This window comes from Drosophila suzukii, assembly GCF_043229965.1.
Source record: "Drosophila suzukii chromosome 2 unlocalized genomic scaffold, CBGP_Dsuzu_IsoJpt1.0 scf_2c, whole genome shotgun sequence".
Taxonomy (NCBI): domain Eukaryota; kingdom Metazoa; phylum Arthropoda; class Insecta; order Diptera; family Drosophilidae; genus Drosophila; species Drosophila suzukii.
Window position 1 is genome coordinate 18,954,794 of NW_027255896.1, and position 22,829 is coordinate 18,977,622.

At 39.6% G+C, this 22,829-nt stretch overlaps 1 protein-coding gene across 1 annotated transcript; it reads left to right on the forward strand.

Annotated features, from left to right (window-relative positions):
• The first annotated feature begins 11,391 nt into the window (after positions 1-11,391).
• On the forward strand, positions 11,392-13,313 carry LOC139354323 (uncharacterized). Its single transcript, XM_070998546.1, has 2 exons — positions 11,392-12,221; positions 12,383-13,313. Exons 1-2 carry the CDS (start codon positions 11,392-11,394, stop codon positions 13,311-13,313), a joined length of 1,761 nt encoding a protein of 586 aa, XP_070854647.1.
• Positions 13,314-22,829: the final 9,516 nt, after the last annotated feature.

The window sequence follows — 22,829 nt, forward strand, 5'->3', positions numbered from 1 at the left end:
TTTCATACCCTAACATCTCATTTCCTAACTTTTCACTTCCTAATATTTCACTACCTAACATTTTATCCTCTAACATCGCATTCCCTAACTTTTCACTTCCTAATATTTCACTATCTACCATTTTATCCTCTAAGATCTCATTTTCTAACTTTTCATTTCGTTCACACTCCAAATCTTTTCTTAAATTGCAAGGCACCTTATAAATTGACCCAATTTTTCTATTATCTTGGGTCTTAGTACTCTCTACAGTTATTATATTTAAAGTTTCTAAATTAATTTCCAAATCGCAGGCTTTCATAAAATCTCTACCCAGCACAATATTACAACCCATAGATTCATCAGCCACAACAATTAAATTAAAAAAAATGTTTATTTCTTTTTTCATTATAAAACTAGTATTTTTCCTTCGCTTTTCAATAAGCTTTTGTTTAATCCGAAGTAAGTCTCATTTTGTGGATCTAATTTAATATTTCTCGGCACAACCGAATGTTTGACTAGCGATACTGGGCTTCCTGAATCTATTAGACATTCTGTAATAATTGGCTGGTTAAAGTTTTCAAAACAAATTGACATCTTGCTTCTTATTTTGAGGACATCCGTTGATGAAATGATCGGTAGCTCCACATCCGTAGCACGTCCCTGGAGTTCTTTTCGGTTTGGCGCACTCTCGAGCCCAATGCCCCTTTCCGTTGCAGTTGTAGCAACGCGTCTCCTTGCTCGCCGGACCGGCTTTCGAAGACTGCATCTTGTTGCTCCCAGCATCCCTTGTTGGCAGCATTATGTCAGCGAAAGCTCTAAGCAGCCTTCCAGGATTCTCAAAGCACTGTAACTTGGCCTGCGTGCGTAAGTTAATCGTCGGTATGCCAACAATTAGTCCATCCAGTAGCTCGTCCTCCTCCATGTTGACATCTCGGGCCAGCCTTCTCTTCTCTACAAAGTACATCGCAAATTTTTCATTCGGTTGCCACAGACGCGCTTCAAATTTTCGCCTTATGTCTGCCTTCGACTCGTTACCACCAAAAGCAAGTTGTAATTGCTGCAGCAACTCATTCGTTGGTTTAACAAAACGAGAAGGATCCGCATGCATCCACTCCAAAGCGCTGCCTTTTAGTTTGCTGATCAGCAACACTCTTCGCTGGGTGTCCGATAGGTCATACAACGAGGATATGTTGTCCCATTGGGAGATCCAGGATCGTACAGGAATCTTCTCGGCAAAGTCCATCAAAATTTCCTTGGCTAGATTAAATCCAGCTGACGAAAACTCAGCCCTTCCCACGGGACGCTGTGTCGAGATTTCATCAGATGTTCGATGCGCATCTCTGCCGTTGTTGCCACCGTAATCTGCGCAGCCAAGTTGTTGCAAGTTCTCGAAATTTCCTTGTACAATTTTCGTAGAACCGCTGCTTCGCTCGCCAACTCGCTCTCGCCTGTTCTCGGAATTCTCCGAACTGTTGGTTGCCATGCCAACTCGTTCTTGCCCGTTCTCGGAATTTTCCGAACCGCTGCTTGCCTTGCCATCTCGTTCTTGCCCGTTCTCGGAATTCTCCGAACCGCTGCTTGACTTGCCATCTCGTTCATGCCCGTTCTTGGAATTCTCCGAACTCTTGCTTGCGCCGCCGGCCGACTTCGTAAAATTCTGTGAATTGTGGCTTTTGGCTCCACTGGCTGAACTAACGCTGTCGACTTGCTTATGCAGAAATTCTAGAAATTTCTGGGCCTTCTCGATTTCCAAGAGCAACTTGTCCATGGTTTCTAAGCCACAAATCGGCTCCATCGGACCTTGTGACTCGATATTTTCGTCTTCCGAGTCTGTAGTCACCGTGTCCACAATTTCTCCGACTTCCTGATCGACTTGAGGGACGACTCCCCGATTTTCCGGCGGAACACTGCTAAGTCGCGAAAAAAGTTCGGCCTTGGATCCAGTTGTCGGCAACTTAAGGAGTTCCAACCACCTTTTTGGTTACGTCACAGACACGTCACTAATTTGGATATCCATTTCACTGTTTAAGTTTTTATAGATTTTTTTCCGGTATCCCACTTCTGAGATTGTATCAGGATTAAGTTCACAAACGGTTTGTAGTTCCACGTCTTCTTTATTCGCACTCTCGTTTTGAACTAACTCGCTGCTCGCAGGCAACTCTCTTTTCAACCCCCGTTTTCAGGTTCTCTTGAGAGAGCCTCTCCTCTCCCGAGGATCGAATAGTGTGACCAGAGCAGACTCATATACTCTGCCCTGTTCATATAACTTTGAGTATAACAATATAATACTTAGAACTAGTGTATTGCATATAAACTAGCACGCCTGTTACAATATATAATAGCCAGCCTGTTACATTTTGAATTTCGAATTAAATTTTATCAAAATCGGAAGACTATATCATATAGCTGCCATAGGAACGATCGTAAATTTGGTGGGAAAATAATATAAAACAAATTATAGCTTCGGTGTTTTTTGATATATTATCTTATACTATTGGAAATAACAATTTGTGTATTTTTAAGAATTTCGAATTATATTTAATACAAATCGGACGACTCTAACATATAGCTGTCAAAGAAACGGTCAGCGAAATAATAAAATATTTATTATACCCTTGCATTTATTATTATACCTGTAGCGATCATGTTTTCTGTTATCTGGCATCGCTGAAAACTCCTCAGAATAGATTGGTATCAAAAAACCTCTCTGGGCACACTCTTCGAAGAACCACGCTAAAAAGCCCACTAAGAAAACAGATCTCAATTCTGAACAATCACTCAGTATTAAAAAGTACAAAATATATATTAGCATCCAAGTTCTGTGTTTTACTTAAGAGCAGGACTTACCTTGGTTTGAAGACAAACCATAATTGGTGACCCCAGACGATTCAAACATCTGCAATCAAAGCGAACGCACCTCGACTTACTCAGAACTTCAACATAACCTCAAACAATACCGGATAACGAAGACTTCGTCGACGCGCAGGAACCACTGCAAATTCCTGATGCAAGTGCTGTGAACTCGGTATTTGCCAAGATGCCCTTCCCTCAACTACATTCCATTACCAACATCGAAATGTTTTTCACCAAACTGGAAAGCTGGTTTTTGCTGCAAGGTCTCGGTTCACGCAAAGAACAGGAGAAATACGCAGCAGTAATTGCGTATGCTGATCCCAGATACCTGGATCAAGTGCACGATCTTGTCAATAACCCACCACAAACAAACCCGTACTCAACCCTCAAGCAAGCAGTTTTGTCAAAATTTGCAGAATCAGAGATGGTGCGCCTCGACAGACTTGCGACAGGAATTCAACTAGGTGACGGTCGTCCAAGTCATCTACTCAGCCAACTACAGCAAACTAACGCCACCAATGACGAATCGGTTGTACGTCGCTACTGGATCAAGCGCTTACCACCTCCCGCGCGTGCTGTAATCGTAGGTCTGCTCGAAAGCTCTCCCAACACCACCATCGCCCAGCTTGCAACTGCTGCCGGTGCTGTGATGGATTCCCTTAACTACGACACTTCAGATCACATGTGTGCAGTATCACAGCAAAACACCCACCGCGCTTCACAGGAGGATCGCATCACACAGCTGGTTAAACGCCTGGATGACAATGACAAGATGCTACACCAGATCAACAACAAGCTGAGTCAGCTCCTTGGCACCACCAATCAGCAACGCGGTCGGAGCTACAATCGATCGCCCAGCAACAACAGTTTCCGCAGTAACACACCACCAGGGACAATTCTAACCCTCAATTTTGCTGGTACCACAACAAGTACGCAGACAGTGCCCAACGTTGCATCCAACCGTGTTCTTTCCATGCCAACAACAGTTCAAAAAACTAAGCTCCACCGTTGGAAATCAACAGGGCAGCTCCGACGGTCGTAACGCAAATGCCTCACAACGCTACCCATTGTTTAAAGTAAACATCTGCAGAATTTCATCCTCCAACTGTCTCTTCGTTCCGGACTCCAAATCGGGTAAAAGTTTTCTCATCGACACTGGAGCTGACGTATCTGTTATACCACCAAAAACAATTAATCGAGACATCAAAGCTAATAATAACCATACACTATTCGCAGCCAATGGAACAGCAATCCATACTTATGGTACCACCCGCCTTACGCTGGATCTCGGCTTGCGCCGCCCTTTCACATGGATTTTTACCATAGCCGATACGAAAATTCCAACCATTGGCTCAGACTTCTTGCAGCACTTTAATCTCCTGGTTGATCTTGAAAACTCGAAGTTAGTTTATGTCGAAACACGCCTATCATGCTGCGGTATATTTAGCCAACAATCAATTGCGGAGATCAGGACATATAACATTCACTGCGAATTCTCCAAGCTACTGGAAGAATTTAAGGACATCACACAGCTTAACTCATCTCCTCCTCAAGCAACAACCGCCAACGTTACACACTGCATTGAAACCAAAGGCTCTCCACCATTCGCTAGGCCCAGAAGACTTACCCCAGAAAAATTCCAAGCAGCAAAAAGTGAGTTCCAGTATCTGATCAACCTCGGCGTTTGCCACGCGTCAAAAAGCCCTTACGCCTCCCCGTTACACATGGTCCGTAAGGCTAGTGGTGAATGGCGTCCATGCGGCGATTACCGAGCTCTCAATGCCCAAACCACCCCAGATCGGTATCCCTTACCACACATTCAAGACTGCACTCACATATTTTTCGGGAAGCATGTATTTTCAAAGATCGATCTAAACCGAGCATACCATCAAATTCCCATCGAGGCTCGAGACATCCCCAAAACGGCCATAACTACACCTTTTGGATTATACGAATTCACCCACATGACTTTCGGACTGTGCAACGCGGCGCAAACATTCCAACGATACATGCATTCCGCATTCTCAGAGATGGATTTTGTCTTCGTTTACGTCGATGACATCGCGGTTGCATCAGTTAACATGGAGCAGCACCAACTTCACCTCCGCAAAGTATTTGAACGACTACGCCAATTCAACCTCACCATAAATCCAGCTAAATGTAGTTTCGGAAAGAAGTCGATCGATTTCTTAGGCCATCATATCGATTCAAACGGCATCAAACCACTGCCAGAGAAAGTAAGGGCCATTTCGGATTTCCCTCTGTCCAAAGTCGCAAAGGAGCTACGCAGGTTCTTGGCAATGATTAACTTCTACAGGCGATTCTTGCCAAATGCAATTCAACATCAGGCACCGCTAAACCAACTTATCCCTGGAAATAAGAAGAATGACTCAACTCCAATCACTTGGACTGCCGCTACTATCAACGATTTTGGTGAATGTAAGCGAACTCTTGCAGAGGCAACGTTACTTGTACACCCAGCACCCTCTGCGCCACTTTCTCTCTGCACAGATGCAAGCGATTTCGCAGTTGGAGCAGTACTACATCAAGTCGTGAGCGGCCAGTTTCAACCAATGGGATTTTTCAGTGTAAAGTTAACTGAAACGCAACGCAAGTATAGCACATATGATCGAGAGCTGCTCGATATATACCTCAGCATCAGACACTTTCGCTACATGCTAGAAGGAAGAACGTTTGACATTCGCACAGACCATAAACCTTTTGTATACGCTTTTTCGCAAAAACCTGAAAAAGCCTCCCCACGGCAACTTCGACAATTGGATTTCGTTAGCCAATTCACTACCTCTATCGTGCATGTGGCTGGAATTGAAAACACTACTGCTGACGCGCTTTCCCGCATCTCAACCATCGAACGCGAAATTATCGACTACAACCAACTCAGCATCGCACAAGCAAGTTGCAAAGATCTTAAACGACTACTGAACGACAACAACACTGCATTGCAGTCGAAGTCAATCAGCATTCCCAACTCTACCAATTCAATAGTTTGCGATTTATCTACTTCCAGCGTGCGACCTTTTGTTCCAGAGTTTCTAAGGAAGAACGTCATCAGAAAACTACACAACATTTCTCACAGTGGAGTTGGCTCAACTATAAAACTTATCAAGCAACGCTTCGTATGGCCCTCAATGCACAAGGAGATTTCTCAATTTGTAAAACACTGTACACCTTGCCAAAAATCGAAGATTTCCAGACACGTCCGCTCGCCGCTGCAGCAGTTCACGCTTCCTACACAAAGATTCGATCACATCAATTTAGATCTCATCGGAACATTACCACAATCAGGTCAATATAGATACTGTTTAACAATCATTGACCGTTAAACACGTTGGCCAGAAGCCATCGCAATCGAGGACATGCACGCCAACACGGTAGCCTCTGCACTCATCGGCTCGGATCAGGGCAGACAGTTTGAGTCCCAATTGTTCCATGAATTGTCACGACTGCTAGGAATAGACCACCTTCGCACAAAAGCATATCACCCACAAGCAAACGGAATCATCGAACGCTGGCACAGAACACTTAAAGCAGCCATTATGTGCAAAAATCGTGTAAACTGGCCACAAAAACTTCCACTGATCCTGCTCGGGTTGCGTTCAGCATTCAAGCCAGACATCCAAACAACATCAGCACAACTTGTGTACGGAACAACCCTTCGCCTTCCTGGATAATTTTTTCATCAAAAGTCCAATTTTCAACCGCAAACTGACTTCGCAAAGGAACTGGAGGAAATCATGCGAGAAATACGGCCCATCCAGACGGCACATCACGACTCCTCCAAGCCTTTTGTTTTTAAAGAGCTGAAACATGCAACTCACGTCTTCCTACGCAACGACACCGTCCGTGGATCCCTTCAACCGCCTTACGATGGACCTTTTGAAGTGAAAGAAAAGCAATCCAAATACTTCACTATAAACACCGGCACTCGATGCATTAAGGTGTCTATAGACCGACTCAAGCCCGCCTTCATCGAAACTCCGCAGCCAATTATTCCACCCCCAAATCCATCCAGTGACTTCAGCAACAGGATCGAAGACACCGCAACGACCCCTGCTGTTAACCAATCTTCAAGACCTCGTCGTACAATTAGACTCCCTGTTCGTTTTACAACATGAAGTCTAGGGGGAGTACTGTGGCGATCATGTTTTCTGAAATCTGGCATCGCTTAAAACTCCTCAAAATAGATTGGTATCAAAAAACCTCTCTGGGCACACTCTTCGAAGAACCACGCTAAAAAGCCCACTAAGAAAACAGATCTCAATTCTGAACAATCACTCAGTATAAAATGGTACAAAATATATATTAGCATCCAAGTTCTGTGTTTTACTTAAGAGCAGGACTTACCTTGGTTTGAAGACAAACCATATACCCTTGCAGAGGGTATAATGATTTCAGTCAGAAGTTTGCAACGCAGTGAAGGAGACGTTTCTGACCCCATAAAATATATATATTCTTGATCAGCATCACTAGACGAGTCGATCTAGCCATGTCCGTCTGTCCGTCCGTTTCTACGCAAACTAGTCTCTCAGTTTTAAAGCTATCGGGCTGAAACTTTCCCAAAAGTCTTATACCTTTTGCAGGTAGTATATAAGTCGGAACCAGCCGGATCGGACAACTATATCTTATATCTCGGAAACTATGGGAGCTAGGCTATTGAGATTTGGCGTGCAGATTCCTAAGGTTCTTGCTAGATTAAAAAAAAAAGCTATCGGGCTGAAACTTTCCCAAAAGTCTTATATCTTTTGCAGGTAGTATATAAGTCGGAACCAGCCGGATCGGACAACTATATCTTATAGCTCCCATAGGAATATTCGGGAAAAAAAATGTTAAAAAATTATATTTTTGGTGTTTTTTAACATATTACCTCCTTTCCTTGGAAATAACATTTTTTAATTAGTTTTGAATTTCGAATTAAATTTTATCAAAATCGGAAGACTATATCATATAGCTGCCATAGGAACGATCGTAAAATTGGTGGGAAAATAATATGAAACAAATTATAACTTCGGTGTTTTTTTTTAACATATAACCTCCGCTTGTAAATAACGTTTTTTAATTCATTCTGAATTTTGAATTTAATTTTATCAAAATCGGACGACTATATCATATAGCTGCAAAAGGAACAATCGTAAAATTGGAAATAAAATTTTTAATTAGTTCTGAATTTTTTTGAATTTAATTTTATCAAAATCGGACGACTGTATCATATAGCTGCCATAGGGACGATCGGAAAATTGGTGGGAAAATAATATGAAACAAATTATAGCTTCGGTGTTTTTATACCCGTTGCTCGTAGAGTAAAAGGGTATACTAGATTCGTCGGAAAGTATGTAACAGGCAGAAGGAAGCGTTTCCGACCCCATAAAGTATATATATTCTTGATCAGGATCACTAGCCGAGCCGATCTAGTCATGTCCGTCTGTCCGTCTGTCCGTCTGACCGTCTGTCCGTCTGTCCGTCTGTCTGTCCGGATGAACGCTGAGATCTCGGAAACTATGAGAGCTAGGCTATTAAAATTTGGCGTACAGATTCCTGAGCTTCTTACGCAGCGCAAGTTTGTTTCAGTAGACTGCCACGCCCACTCTAACGCCCACAAACCGCCCAAAACTGTAACTCCTACAGTTTTGATGCTAGACAGAAAATTTTAACTGAAATGTATTGTTCTCATCAATACCTATCGATTGACTTAAAAAAAAGTTTGCCACGCCCATTTAAACGCCCACAAACCGCGAAAACCTGTGACGCCCACAATTTGCATGCTAGATAAAAAATTTCAACTGAAATGTATTGGTCTCGTCAATACCTATGGATTGATCCAAAAAAAAATTTGCCACGCCCACTCTAACGCCCAAAACGCTTAAATCTGTATACCGCCGGTAGGTGGCGCATTTTAATCTCGCTTTGCTGCTTAGCTGAGTAACGGGTATCTGATAGTCGAGGTACTCGACTATAGCGTTCTTCCTTGTTTGATATATTATCTTATACTATTGGAACTAACATTTTGTGTATTTTTAAGAATTTCGAATTATATTTAATACAAATCGGACGACTCTAACATATAGCTGTCAAAGAAACGGTCAGCGAAATAATGAAATATTTATTATACCCTTGCATTTATTATTATACCTGTGGCGATCATGTTTTCTGTTATGTGGCATCGCTGAAAACTCCTCAGAATAGATTGGTATCAAAAAACCTCTCTGGGCACACTCTTCGAAGAACCACGTTAAAAAGCCCACTAAGAAAACAGATCTCAATTCTGAACAATCACTCAGTATAAAAAAGTACAAAATATATATTAGCATCCAAGTTCTGTGTTTTACTTAAGAGCAGGACTTACCTTGGTTTGAAGACAAACCATAATTGGTGACCCCAGACGATTCAAACATCTGCAATCAAAGCGAACGCACCTCGACTTACTCAGAACTTCAACATAACCTCAAACAATGCCGGATAACGAAGACTTCGTCGACGCGCAGGAACCACTGCAAATTCCTGATGCAAGTGCTGTGAACTCGGTATTTGCCAAGATGCCCTTCCCTCAACTACATTCCATTACCAACATCGAAATGTTTTTCACCAAACTGGAAAGCTGGTTTTTGCTGCAAGGTCTCGGTTCACGCAAAGAACAGGAGAAATACGCAGCAGTAATTGCGTATGCTGATCCCAGATACCTGGATCAAGTGCACGATCTTGTCAATAACCCACCACAAACAAACCCGTACTCAACCCTCAAGCAAGCAGTTTTGTCAAAATTTGCTAATAATAACCATACACTATTCGCAGCCAATGTGCAGGACTTACCTTGGTTTGAAGACAAACCATATACCCTTGCAGTGGTTATAATGATTTCAGTCAGAAGTTTGCAACGCAGTGAAGGAGACGTTTCCGACCCCATAAAATATATATATTCTTGATCAGCATCACTAGACGAGTCGATCTAGCCATGTCCGTCTGTCCGTCCGTTTCTACGCAAACTAGTTTCTCAGTTTTAAAGCTATCGGGCTGAAACTTTCCCAAAAGTCTTATATCTTTTGCAGGTAGTATATAAGTCGGAACCAGCCGGATCGGACAACTATATCTTATATCTCGGAAACTATGGGAGCTAGGCTATTGAGATTTGGCGTGCAGATTCCTAAGGTTCTTGCTAGATAAAAAAAAAAAGCTATCGGGCTGAAACTTTCCCAAAAGTCTTATATCTTTTGCAGGTAATATATAAGTCGGAACCAGCCGGATCGGACAACTATATCTTATAGCTCCCATAGGAATATTCGGGAAAAAAAATGTTAAAAAATTATATTTTTGGTGTTTTTTAACATATTACCTCCTTTCCTTGGAAATAACATTTTTTAATTAGTTTTGAATTTCGAATTAAATTTTATCAAAATCGGAAGACTATATCATATAGCTGCCATAGGAACGATCGTAAAATTGGTGGGAAAATAATATGAAACAAATTATAGCTTCGGTGTTCCTTAACATATAACCTCCTACGCTTGCAAATAATATTTTTTAATTGATTCTGCATTTCAAATTTAATTTTATCAAAATCGGACGACTACATCATATAGCTGCCATAGGAACGATCGTAAAATTGGAGGGAAAATAATATGAAACAAATTACAGCTTCGGTGTTCCTTAACATATAACCTCCTACGCTTGGAAATAACATTTTTTAATTAGTTCTGAATTTCGAATTAAATTGTATCAAAATCGGACGACTGTATCATATAGCTGCCATAGGAACGATCGTAAAATCGGTGGGAAAATAATATGAAACAAATTATAACTTCGGTGTTTTTTTTTAACATATAACCTCCGCTTGTAAATAACGTTTTTTAATTCATTCTGAATTTTGAATTTAATTTTATCAAAATCGGACGACTGTATCATATAGCTGCAAAAGGAACGATCGTAAAATTGGAAATAAAATTTTTAATTAGTTCTGAATTTTTTTGAATTTAATTTTATCAAAATCGGACGACTGTATCATATAGCTGCCATAGGGACGATCGGAAAATTGGTGGGAAAATAATATGAAACAAATTATAGCTTCGGTGTTTTTTGATATATTATCTTATACTATTGGAAATAACATTTTGTGTATTTTTAAGAATTTCGAATTAATACAAATCGGACGACTCTAACATATAGCTGTCAAAGAAACGGTCAGCGAAATAATGAAATATTTATTATACCCTTGCATTTATTATTATACCTGTGGTGATCATGTTTTCTGTTATCTGGCATCGCTGAAAACTCCTCAGAATAGATTGGTATCAAAAAACCTCTCTGGGCACACTCTTCGAAGAACCACACTAAAAAGCCCACTAAGAAAACAGATCTCAATTCTGAACAATCACTCAGTATAAAAAAGTACAAAATATATATTAGCATCCAAGTTCTGTGTTTTACTTAAGAGCAGGACTTACCTTGGTTTGAAGACAAACCATAATTGGTGACCCCAGACGATTCAAACATCTGCAATCAAAGCGAACGCACCTCGACTTACTCAGAACTTCAACATAACCTCAAACAATGCCGGATAACGAAGACTTCGTCGACGCGCAGGAACCACTGCAAATTCCTGATGCAAGTGCTGTGAACTCGGTATTTGCCAAGATGCCCTTCCCTCAACTACATTCCATTACCAACATCGAAATGTTTTTCACCAAACTGGAAAGCTGGTTTTTGCTGCAAGGTCTCGGTTCACGCAAAGAACAGGAGAAATACGCAGCAGTAATTGCGTATGCTGATCCCAGATACCTGGATCAAGTGCACGATCTTGTCAATAACCCACCACAAACAAACCCGTACTCAACCCTCAAGCAAGCAGTTTTGTCAAAATTTGCAGAATCAGAGATGGTGCGCCTCGACAGACTTGCGACAGGAATTCAACTAGGTGACGGTCGTCCAAGTCATCTACTCAGCCAACTACAGCAAACTAACGCCACCAATGACGAATCGGTTGTACGTCGCTACTGGATCAAGCGCTTACCACCTCCCGCGCGTGCTGTAATCGTAGGTCTGCTCGAAAGCTCTCCCAACACCACCATCGCCCAGCTTGCAACTGCTGCCGATGCTGTGATGGATTCCCTTAACTACGACACTTCAGATCACATGTGTGCAGTATCACAGCAAAACACCCACCGCGCTTCACAGGAGGATCGCATCACACAGCTGGTTAAACGCCTGGATGACAATGACAAGATGCTACACCAGATCAACAACAAGCTGAGTCAGCTCCTTGGCACCACCAATCAGCAACGCGGTCGGAGCTACAATCGATCGCCCAGCAACAACAGTTTCCGCAGTAACACACCATCCAGGGACAATTCTAACCCTCAATTTTGCTGGTACCACAACAAGTACGCAGACAGTGCCCAACGTTGCATCCAACCGTGTTCTTTCCATGCCAACAACAGTTCAAAAAACTAAGCTCCACCGTTGGAAATCAACAGGGCAGCTCCGACGGTCGTAACGCAAATGCCTCACAACGCTACCCATTGTTTAAAGTAAACATCTGCAGAATTTCATCCTCCAACTGTCTCTTCGTTTCGGACTCCAAATCGGGTAAAAGTTTTCTCATCGACACTGGAGCTGACGTATCTGTTATACCACCAAAAACAATTAATCGAGACATCAAAGCTAATAATAACCATACACTATTCGCAGCCAATGGAACAGCAATCCATACTTATGGTACCACCCGCCTTACGCTGGATATCGGCTTGCGCCGCCCTTTCACATGGATTTTTACCATAGCCGATACGAAAATTCCAACCATTGGCTCAGACTTCTTGCAGCACTTTAATCTCCTGGTTGATCTTAAAAACTCGAAGTTAGTTTATGTCGAAACCCGCCTATCATGCTGCGGTATATTTAGCCAACAATCAATTGCGGAGATCAGGACATATAACATTCATTGCGAATTCTCCAAGCTACTGGAAGAGTTTAAGGACATCACACAGCTTAACTCATCTCCTCCTCAAGCAACAACCGCCAACGTTACACACTGCATTGAAACCAAAGGCTCTCCACCATTCGCTAGGCCCAGAAGACTTACCCCAGAAAAATTCCAAGCAGCAAAAAGTGAGTTCCAGTATCTGATCAACCTCGGCGTTTGCCACGCGTCAAAAAGCCCTTACGCCTCCCCGTTACACATGGTCCGTAAGGCTAGTGGTGAATGGCGTCCATGCGGCGATTACCGAGCTCTCAATGCCCAAACCACCCCAGATCGGTATCCCTTACCACACAATCAAGACTGCACTCACATATTTTTCGGGAAGCATGTATTTTCAAAGATCGATCTAAACCGAGCATACCATCAAATTCCCATCGAGGCTCGAGACATCCCCAAAACGGCCATAACTACACCTTTTGGATTATACGAATTCACCCACATGACTTTCGGACTGTGCAACGCGGCGCAAACATTCCAACGATACATGCATTTCTGAGAATGCTCAGAGATGGATTTTGTCTTCGTTTACGTCGATGACATCGCGGTTGCATCAGTTAACATGGAGCAGCACCAACTTCAACCTCCGCAAAGTATTTGAACGACTACCCCAATTCAACCTCACCATAAATCCAGCTAAATGTAGTTTCGGAAAGAAGTCGATCGATTTCTTAGGCCATCATATCGATTCAAACGGCATCAAACCACTGCCAGAGGAAGTAAAGGCCATTTCGGATTTCCCTCTGCCCAAAGTCGCAAAGGAGCTACGCAGGTTCTTGGCAATGATTAACTTCTACAGGCGATTCTTGCCAAATGCAATTCAACATCAGGCACCGCTAAACCAACTTATCCCTGGAAATAAGAAGAATGACTCAACTCCAATCACTTGGACTGCCGCTACTATCAACGATTTTGGTGAATGTAAGCGAACTCTTGCAGAGGCAACGTTACTTGTACACCCAGCACCCTCTGCGCCACTTTCTCTCTGCACAGATGCAAGCGATTTCGCAGTTGGAGCAGTACTACATCAAGTCGTGAGCGGCCAGTTTCAACCAATTTGATTTTTCAGTGTAAAGTTAACTGAAACGCAACGCAAGTATAGCACATATGATCGAGAGCTGCTCGATATATACCTCAGCATCAGACACTTTCGCTACATGCTAGAAGGAAGAACATTTGACATTCGCACAGACCATAAACCTTTGGTATACGCTTTTTCGCAAAAACCTGAAAAAGCCTCCCCACGGCAACTTCGACAATTGGATTTCGTAAGCCAATTCACTACCTCTATCGTGCATGTGGCTGGAATTGAAAACACTACTGCTGACGCGCTTTCCCGCATCTCAACCATCGAACGCGAAATTATTGACTACAACCAACTCAGCATCGCACAAGCAAGTTGCAAAGATCTTAAACGACTACTGAACGACAACAACACTGCATTGCAGTTGAAGTCAATCAGCATTTCCAACTCTACCAATTCAATAGTTTGCGATATATCTACTTCCAGCGTGCGACCTTTTGTTCCAGAGTTTCTAAGGAAGAACGTCATCAGAAAACTACACAACATTTCTCACAGTGGAGTTGGATCAACTATAAAACTTATCAAGCAACGCTTCGTATGGCCCTCAATGCACAAGGAGATTTCTCAATTTGTAAAACACTGTACACCTTGCCAAAAATCGAAGATTTCCAGACACGTCCGCTCGCCGCTGCAGCAGTTCACGCTTCCTACACAAAGATTCGATCACATCAATTTAGATCTCATCGGACCATTACCACAATCAGGTCAATATAGATACTGTTTAACAATCATTGACCGTTATACACGTTGGCCAGAAGCCATCGCAATCGAGGACATGCACGCCAACACGGTAGCCTCTGCACTCATCGGCTCGTGGATCTCAAGATTGGGAGTTCCAGCCCGCATCACAACGGATCAGGGCAGACAGTTTGAGTCCCAATTGTTCCATGAATTGTCACGACTGCTAGGAATAGACCACCTTCGCACAACAGCATATCACCCACAAGCAAACGGAATCATCGAACGCTGGCACAGAACACTTAAAGCAGCCATTATGTGCAAAAATCGTTTAAATTGGCCACAAAAACTTCCACTGATCCTGCTCGGGTTGCGTTCAGCATTCAAGCCAGACATCCAAACAACATCAGCACAACTTGTGTACGGAACAACCCTTCGCCTTCCTGGATAATTTTTTCATAAAAAGTCCAATTTTCAACCGCAAACTGACTTCGCAAAGGAACTGGAGGAAATCATGCGAGAAATACGGCCCATCCAGACGGCACATCACGACTCCTCCAAGCCATTTGTTTTTAAAGAGCTGAAACAGGCAACTCACGTCTTCCTACGCAACGACATCGTCCGTGGATCCCTTCAACCGCCTTACGATGGACCTTTTGAAGTGAAAGAAAAGCAATCCAAATACTTCACTATAAACACCGGCACTCGATGCATTAAGGTGTCTATAGACCGACTCAAGCCCGCCTTCATCGAAACTCCGTAGCCAATTATTCCACCCCCAAATCCATCCAGTGACTTCAGCAACAGGATCGAAGACACCGCAACGACCCCTGCTGTTAACCAATCTTCAAGACCTCGTCGTACAATTAGACTCCCTGTTCGTTTTACAACATGAAGTCTAGGGGGAGTACTGTGGCGATCATGTTTTCTGTCATCTGGCATCGCTGAAAACTGAATAGATTGGTATCAAAAAACCTCTCTGGGCACACTCTTCGAAGAACCACGCTAAAAAGCCCACTAAGAAAACAGATCTCAATTCTGAACAATCACTCAGTATAAAAAAGTACAAAATATATATCAGCATCCAAGTTCTGTGTTTTACTTAAGAGCATCACTTACCTTGGTTTGAAGACAAACCATATACCCTTGCAGAGGGTATAATGATTTCAGTCAGAAGTTCGCAACGCAGTGAAGGAGACGTTTCCGACCCCATAAAGTATATATATTCTTGATCAGCATCACTAGACGAGTCGATCTAGCCATGTCCGTCTGTCCGTCCGTTTCTACGCAAACTAGTCTCTCAGTTTTAAGGCTATCGGGCTGAAACTTTCCCAAAAGTCTTATATCTTTTGCAGGTAGTATATAAGTAGGAACCAGCCGGATCGGACAACTATATCTTATAGCTCCCATAGGAATAATCGGAAAAAATAATGTTAAAAAATTATATCTTTGGTGTTTTTTAACATATTACCTCCTTTCCTTGGAAATAACATTTTTTAATTAGTTTTGAATTTTGAATTAAATTTTATTAAAATCGGAAGACTATAGTAGGATGTATTTGTATGTTCTGGATAAATTTGTATTGTATGTTCTGGATCAGAATTGTTGTCGCTGGTGTGGGCGCTTATCGCGAGCGGAAGTTGTTGTTGTTGCTGGGGGGGGCGGGGGTGTTCTGGAGTGTGCTGGAGTGTTCTGGAATGTTGTGGAACTCTCTGGGGGCCGCGCTAACTTCCCCTCCAACTGCCCCCTCCCCGCTTGTCCGCGGAGTTCACGATCGCGCTCACTCCCCCTCCCACTTCCCCTCCCTGCTTGTCCTCTCGTATTATCGTGGAACATTTTTGTATTATATTTATTATTTTATTTAAATATGCATAGGTATTTATCGCAAACTTTCTGAGAGTAGTTACTTTTATTTAAATACATTTTATCGCAAACTTTCTCAGATTTTTTCGTCTCGCAAACTAGTATAAATATGAGATGTAGAGTACTACACTAATTCAGAAGGCAGAAGTCAAATTCACAGCAAGAAGTCACTCGTACTACTATTTGAAGAAATCCGTCATCAACATCGTCAGCAGCAGCAGCAACATGTCTTCCAACTTCGCAGACCAATGGAACGAGCTTGGTGCCGTATCTCTACCACCGATTAAGAGTGTTAAAGCTCTCCCCTTTAACTCTCCGATCCCCATCCAGAAAGCCGAAGTAAAGCGGTCACGCTTCGGCGACAAAATAATGCTTACATGCGAAGAGTTTGTGGTATTTTTACCAGAACGTTTTAGTACTCTGCAACCGAAAGCTGTCGAGCATATTGCGACCGGGGGCTATAAAGCTTGTCAAACTAAAATCCGAAGGCGACTATTACACTTTAAACTTTTGTAACGAATAACAATAATAAAACGAAAAATCAATAAACTTTTTCAATTAATATTTAAAAACAAAAATGGCTGGTGTTTTACATAACAGTAACAATCCTGGGTCTAGTAACAATCCTGTCGCTAGTGAAATACGATATTGTGATGTCTGTAATCTAAATGTTGCTAAAATTAGTTGGTCGCATCACTTACGCACGAACTTTCATAAACAATTATCTGGTACGCAAATAAGTGATAACTTGCGGTGTATAAGAAGTGCATTTCGCAATCGTATTGAAACTTATATAATTACAAATGACAATAAAGAATGCTTGGATATCAAATTATTTCAACAATCAATCAAAGAACAAGTGATCACTCTACTCCAAGAAGCTCAAAAAAAACACGTCAATATCAAATTTAATTTTGAACAATTCTGTAATTATGTTTTGATTAAAGAGAGTGAAGATCATTGTGAAATAAATCTAAAGTCGTTCCAAACAAAAATGCAAGTCTTAAATCCAACAATGAGTCAGACTGAAAATCTAAATGAAATAATCAAAAATTTAAATGACTATATAAAAAGTGAAATGAGCGAGTTTCAAGAACGAGACAGTGGTTGGTCCCCAATTGAAATAGTTCATTTAGAAGTTAATATAAATAAATATCAGCCAATAAAGGGCTCGAATTTCATTGGTTTACCAAGAGAAATAGTAAACAGAAAAGCCTGCATCAACGTGCAAAATAGAGACGAATATTGTTTTAAATGGGCATTAATAGCGGCTATTGTGAAATTACCTTGTAATAAGAATCTACCCAATCAATATAAACGTAAAGGCATTTACAACATTGGATCGGATATAATAAATATAAATAATAAATCGTTAAATTTTAGTGGGTTAAAATTTCCCACACCGGTCGACAGCATAAAAATATTTGAAGAAAATAATCCTGAAATTAGTGTAACTGTGTTCGGTGTAAACAGCGATGAAAAAACAATTATCGGCCCATATTAGTTAACTAATAATAAAACTAGCAACGTCTTACACACTATATATTTACTACTTCTCGAGAAGGATGACAATTATCACTATGCTTGGATTAAAAATATTTTCAAGTAAGTATTAAATTAGAAAATTAAAAAAAAAAAAATAATATATATATATTTCTTTGCTTCTCCATTAGATTACTTCGCAAACAAATAACGAAAAGTACGAGGAAGATTCTTCTATGCAATGGCTGTTTTCTACATTTCTACGATAGCGACAAACTGGAACGACATATTATGGAGTGTAATAGAATTGTAACTGAGATGCCGTCAAATGAAAACGCGATTTTAAGATTTAAAAATTTTAAAAATCAATTAGATGTTCCTTTTGTAGCATATGCTGATTTTGAGTGTATTTTAGAAAGGGATGGATCTGAAAACTTCGGATAACGTAAAGTTAATTCAAAAGCATATACCGTATGCATATAGTTATTATATAAAATGTTCTTTTGACAATAGTTTGGATATATATCGAATATATTATGGTGAAGATTGTGCAGCACATTTTGTTGACAGCATATATAACGATTGTTTAATGTTATATCAAAATCACTTAAATGTAACGATACCGTTATATCCGCTATCAATAAAGCAACAAAAAATAATTGACTTAGAACAAAATTGTAGTATATGCGGTAATTTATTCACTGATCAATCTAAAAGAGTTCTAGATAATAGTCACTTAACAGGCAAATATAGAGGTGTAGCTCATAATAATTGCAATTTAAACTATAAATTAGCAAAATTTTTCCCAATATTTTTCCAAAATCTCTCGGCATACGATGCTCATTTATTTGTGAAAGAAATAATTAAAATTCCTGGTGAAATTTCTATAATTCCGCTAAACAAAGAGTTTTACATTTCGATCTCAAAGAAAATTTATATAAAGCCCAATGAAACGTTAGAACTTTGATTTTTAGATTCATTTAGATTTATGTCTTCCAGTTTAGACAGCCTAGCCAGTTATTTAAAAGAAGAAAATCTAACCACAATAAAGTCATTTTTCACGGACTCGAACAAATTTCAAATGGTTAAACGTAAAGGCATATTTCCGTATAGCTATTTAAATTCAGTTGAACGCTTGTCAGAAACACAATTACCGTCGCGCGAAAATTTTTATAATCAATTAACTGATAGACACTGTTCTGAAGAGAGTTATCAGCACGCTCAAAACGTTTGGAATGCCTTCGAGTGTGCAAATTTATTAGATTATTTATTGTTATATTTGAAGGTAGATGTGCTGTTGCTATGCGATGTCTTTGAGAATTTTAGAAAAGTATGTACAAAATCTATAATTTAGATCCTTGTCAATATTATACAACTCCTGGTCTATCATGGGATGCTATGTTGAAGACAACTAAAATTGAACTAGAACTACTCACAGATATTGATAATGGTATTTTATAATGAAAGGTATTAGAGGCGGTCTTGTTCAATGTAGTAAACGCCATTCTATTGCAAATAACAAATATCTAAATAACGATTACGACTGTGAGAAAGAATCAAATTATATTGTATACTTAGATGTTAATAATTTATATGGGTATGCTATGTCACAAGCTATTCCCTATACAAATTTTAAATGGCTAGAGAAAACAGAAGAGGGAAATTTTGAAAATCTTGATTTAAACACGTGCGTAGATGATCAATCAATTGGCTATATTTTAGAGGTAGATTTGGAATACACTGAAAACTTACACAGCCAGCACAATGATTTACCATTTTGTTCGCAAAACAAGAAAAATGAAAATATGCAACAATCAAAATTGATTGCAGACTTGTCAAACAAATATAATTATATAATTCACTATAGAAACCTACAGCAATGTCTTCGGCATGGACTGATTTTAAAGAAAATTCATCGAATATTACAATTTGATCAATCTGATTGGCTTAAAAATTATATTGATTGCAACAATCATCACAGAACATTGGCTGTTAATGATTTTGAAAAGAATTTTTTCAAACTGCTAAACAATGCAGTCTATGGCAAGACAATGGAGAACGTTGACAAGAGGAAATCAATTAAATTAGTGTCCAGGTGGGAGAGTGATGGTACAAAATTGGGAGCTAGGGCACTTATCTCAAAATTTAATTTTAAGAATATATTACAGTTAGCCGATGATTTCTTTGCAATTCAAATGAAAAAGTGCATGTTCTCTATGATAAGCCTGTCTATATTGGCTTCACCGTTCTAGAATTATCAAAATTTAAAATGTACAATTTTCACTATGACTATATGAAGCCGAAATATGAAGAAAATATCAATTTAATGTATATGGATACTGATTCTTTTATCTATGATATTAAGACTATACATTTTTATGATGACATTCGTTTTGAAATTGATCAGCATTTCGATACTTCAGAATATGATAAGGATAATGTTTTTAAATTACCATTGATAAACAAAAAAAAATTAGGTATGATGAAAGATGAGTGCAGGGGGAATATAATAAAAGAATTTATTGGGCTCGGAGCTAAAATGTATTCAATACAAATCTCTTATATGAATAATGCTGAAACAACGGAGATCAAAAAAATTAAAGGAGTAAAGGCGAGTGTGACGACAAAATTAACTATTAACGATTTTCGAGATTGCTTGTATAATAAAATAAAGCAAGTTGGAACAATGTACCTTTTTAAATCGAAATTACATCAAATTTATACGCAAGAGTATACAAAAGTCACCCTAAACTATTTAGATGATAAGCGCTATATTATTATTGTTGAACGTTGATGCACTAAGAGCAGTACAAACAAGTGGCCCAAACGACACCAAGCACGTGCTTGTTACGCGCGGGCCCATTTTTATTTCGGGCAAATACGGTTCGCGAGGAAGGTACATAGAACAAATAAAGACAGGACAAAACATAGATCAACAAGATTAAAGCAAATGAGCTAAGATTTTAGTTTTTAGTACAGGGATAGAAGTTGAGGAACAAATTAAATGATATAGGTTGTTATAATTATTTGAAAGAACGCGAAAGGGCTCATGCTGACTAAAATTAGATGAACATCGTGGCAAGTTGATAGGATGGTAGTTTCGCACTAGTCTAACAGGAACATTGAAACTTAGGCGGCTTACCAAATCTACAGAATCAATATCGCCTCTGATAAGATTATTTATAAAAATAGTAGTAGTAGTAGTATAAAAGTATATAAAAGAGAATAATATAGACAATGATGATTTTTTGATTGATTGATTTGATTTTTTTTGTTTGTCGATGACGTCGACGTTGTTTATTATTACTAGCTGATTTCCTCTTACGTTGACGTCGACGAGATTTGTTCTTAGTCATACCTAGGCCGAATTTAAGTTTTGTTTTCATAGGGTTTGTCACAAACCAAGCAGCAGAACGTTCTTTTAGACCGCTATCTTTTGCTTTAAAACGTTCCCACGCTCTTTCAGCTAATATATTATCGGCCTGATGACGATTTTTCAAGTCTTTGAATTGTGAATATGTAATATCGTGCTCTCGACACGCTGCATCTAGCGGATTAATCCCTTTGTCTCCACGTTTCAAGCGCTCCGCAAGTTTTGTGCCTGGCCCACAAAATTGATATCCTGGCAAATGAAGTTCAATTCGATACTGATATGAATTTAATTTATGTTTATAATTTATAGGCATTATTGATATTTTGTTATTTGAATTATTACATTTATGCATTTGCATTTCTGTGTGTGTATGTGTGTGTGTGTGTTCGTGTATGTTGTTTGTTTTATGACTATTCTGTTTCGATGTCAATCGTATATTAAACAAAAACGAAATATATACTCAAATATTTATAGTATTTTCATTAGTAGTTGCAAAAATTTGTTCAATAAAACAACAACAACAACAGCTACAACAATAGCAACAACAAAATGCGATTTATAAAACAAACCAGACAAATTAAAGTTCGAAATGTCGATCGAATTTGTGGTGAGGGGGATAGGAGCGGAAAAATTATACATAGCCCATTATTACCGAATTCGATACGCGCTCTAAATGTGGGACCGTCTAATTGTGGAAAGACAAACGTAATGATAAGTTTAATCGAAAGTCCCAATGGACTTAAATTTCAAAATATATACATTTATTCAAAATCGCTGTATCAGCCCAAGTATCAATATTTAATGAAATTATTTAAACCAATTAAGGGGATACACATGTTCACGTTTTCAGACAAGGAGAAAGTCGTCAGTCCAGAAAGAGCTAGACCACACTCAATTATGATATTTGATGACGTAATCTGTGATAAGCAAACAGCAAGAAGAGAATATTTCTGTATGGGCCGCCACAAACACATAGATTCCTTCTATCTATATCAAACTTATACAAAAATACCAAAACATTTAATACGTGACAACGCTAATTTGATTATAATTTTTAAACAAGATGAATTGAATATTAAACATATTTACAATGATCATGTTATAGGCGATATGACTTTTAAGCAATTTATAAAAATTTGTGAGGAATGCTGGAAGCAAAAATATGAATTTGTTCTTATAAGTAAAGATAATGATATTGATAAAGGACGATATAGAAAAGGATTCGATAGTTTTATACATCTATAAAAACACACAGACACACACACAGCTCTCGATCAGCTCTGGATCAGCTCTGGATCAGCTCTGGATCAGCTCGGCATCAGCTTGGGATCAGCTCTGGATCAGCTCAGCATCAGCTTTGGATCAGCTCCGTATCAGCTTTATATATATAATATGCGATAATATCATATATTTTACTACTAAATAATTGTATTTTAAACAAACAACAACACAACACCAACAACAACAACAACAACAACAACAACAGCAGCAATGGTGAAATCAAAAAATAAGTCTAAAGTGTTGGATGATCTGGT

What these genes read in the sequence shown, in the direction of transcription:
- LOC139354323 (XM_070998546.1), top strand. Translation starts at nt 11,392, where the DNA reads ATGCCGGATAACGAAGACTTCGTCGACGCGCAGGAACCACTGCAAATT. An exon ending in TTTTGCTGGTACCACAACAA is followed by an intron (nt 12,222 to 12,382) that starts GTACGCAGACAG and finishes AAACATCTGCAG; the next exon opens with AATTTCATCCTCCAACTGTC.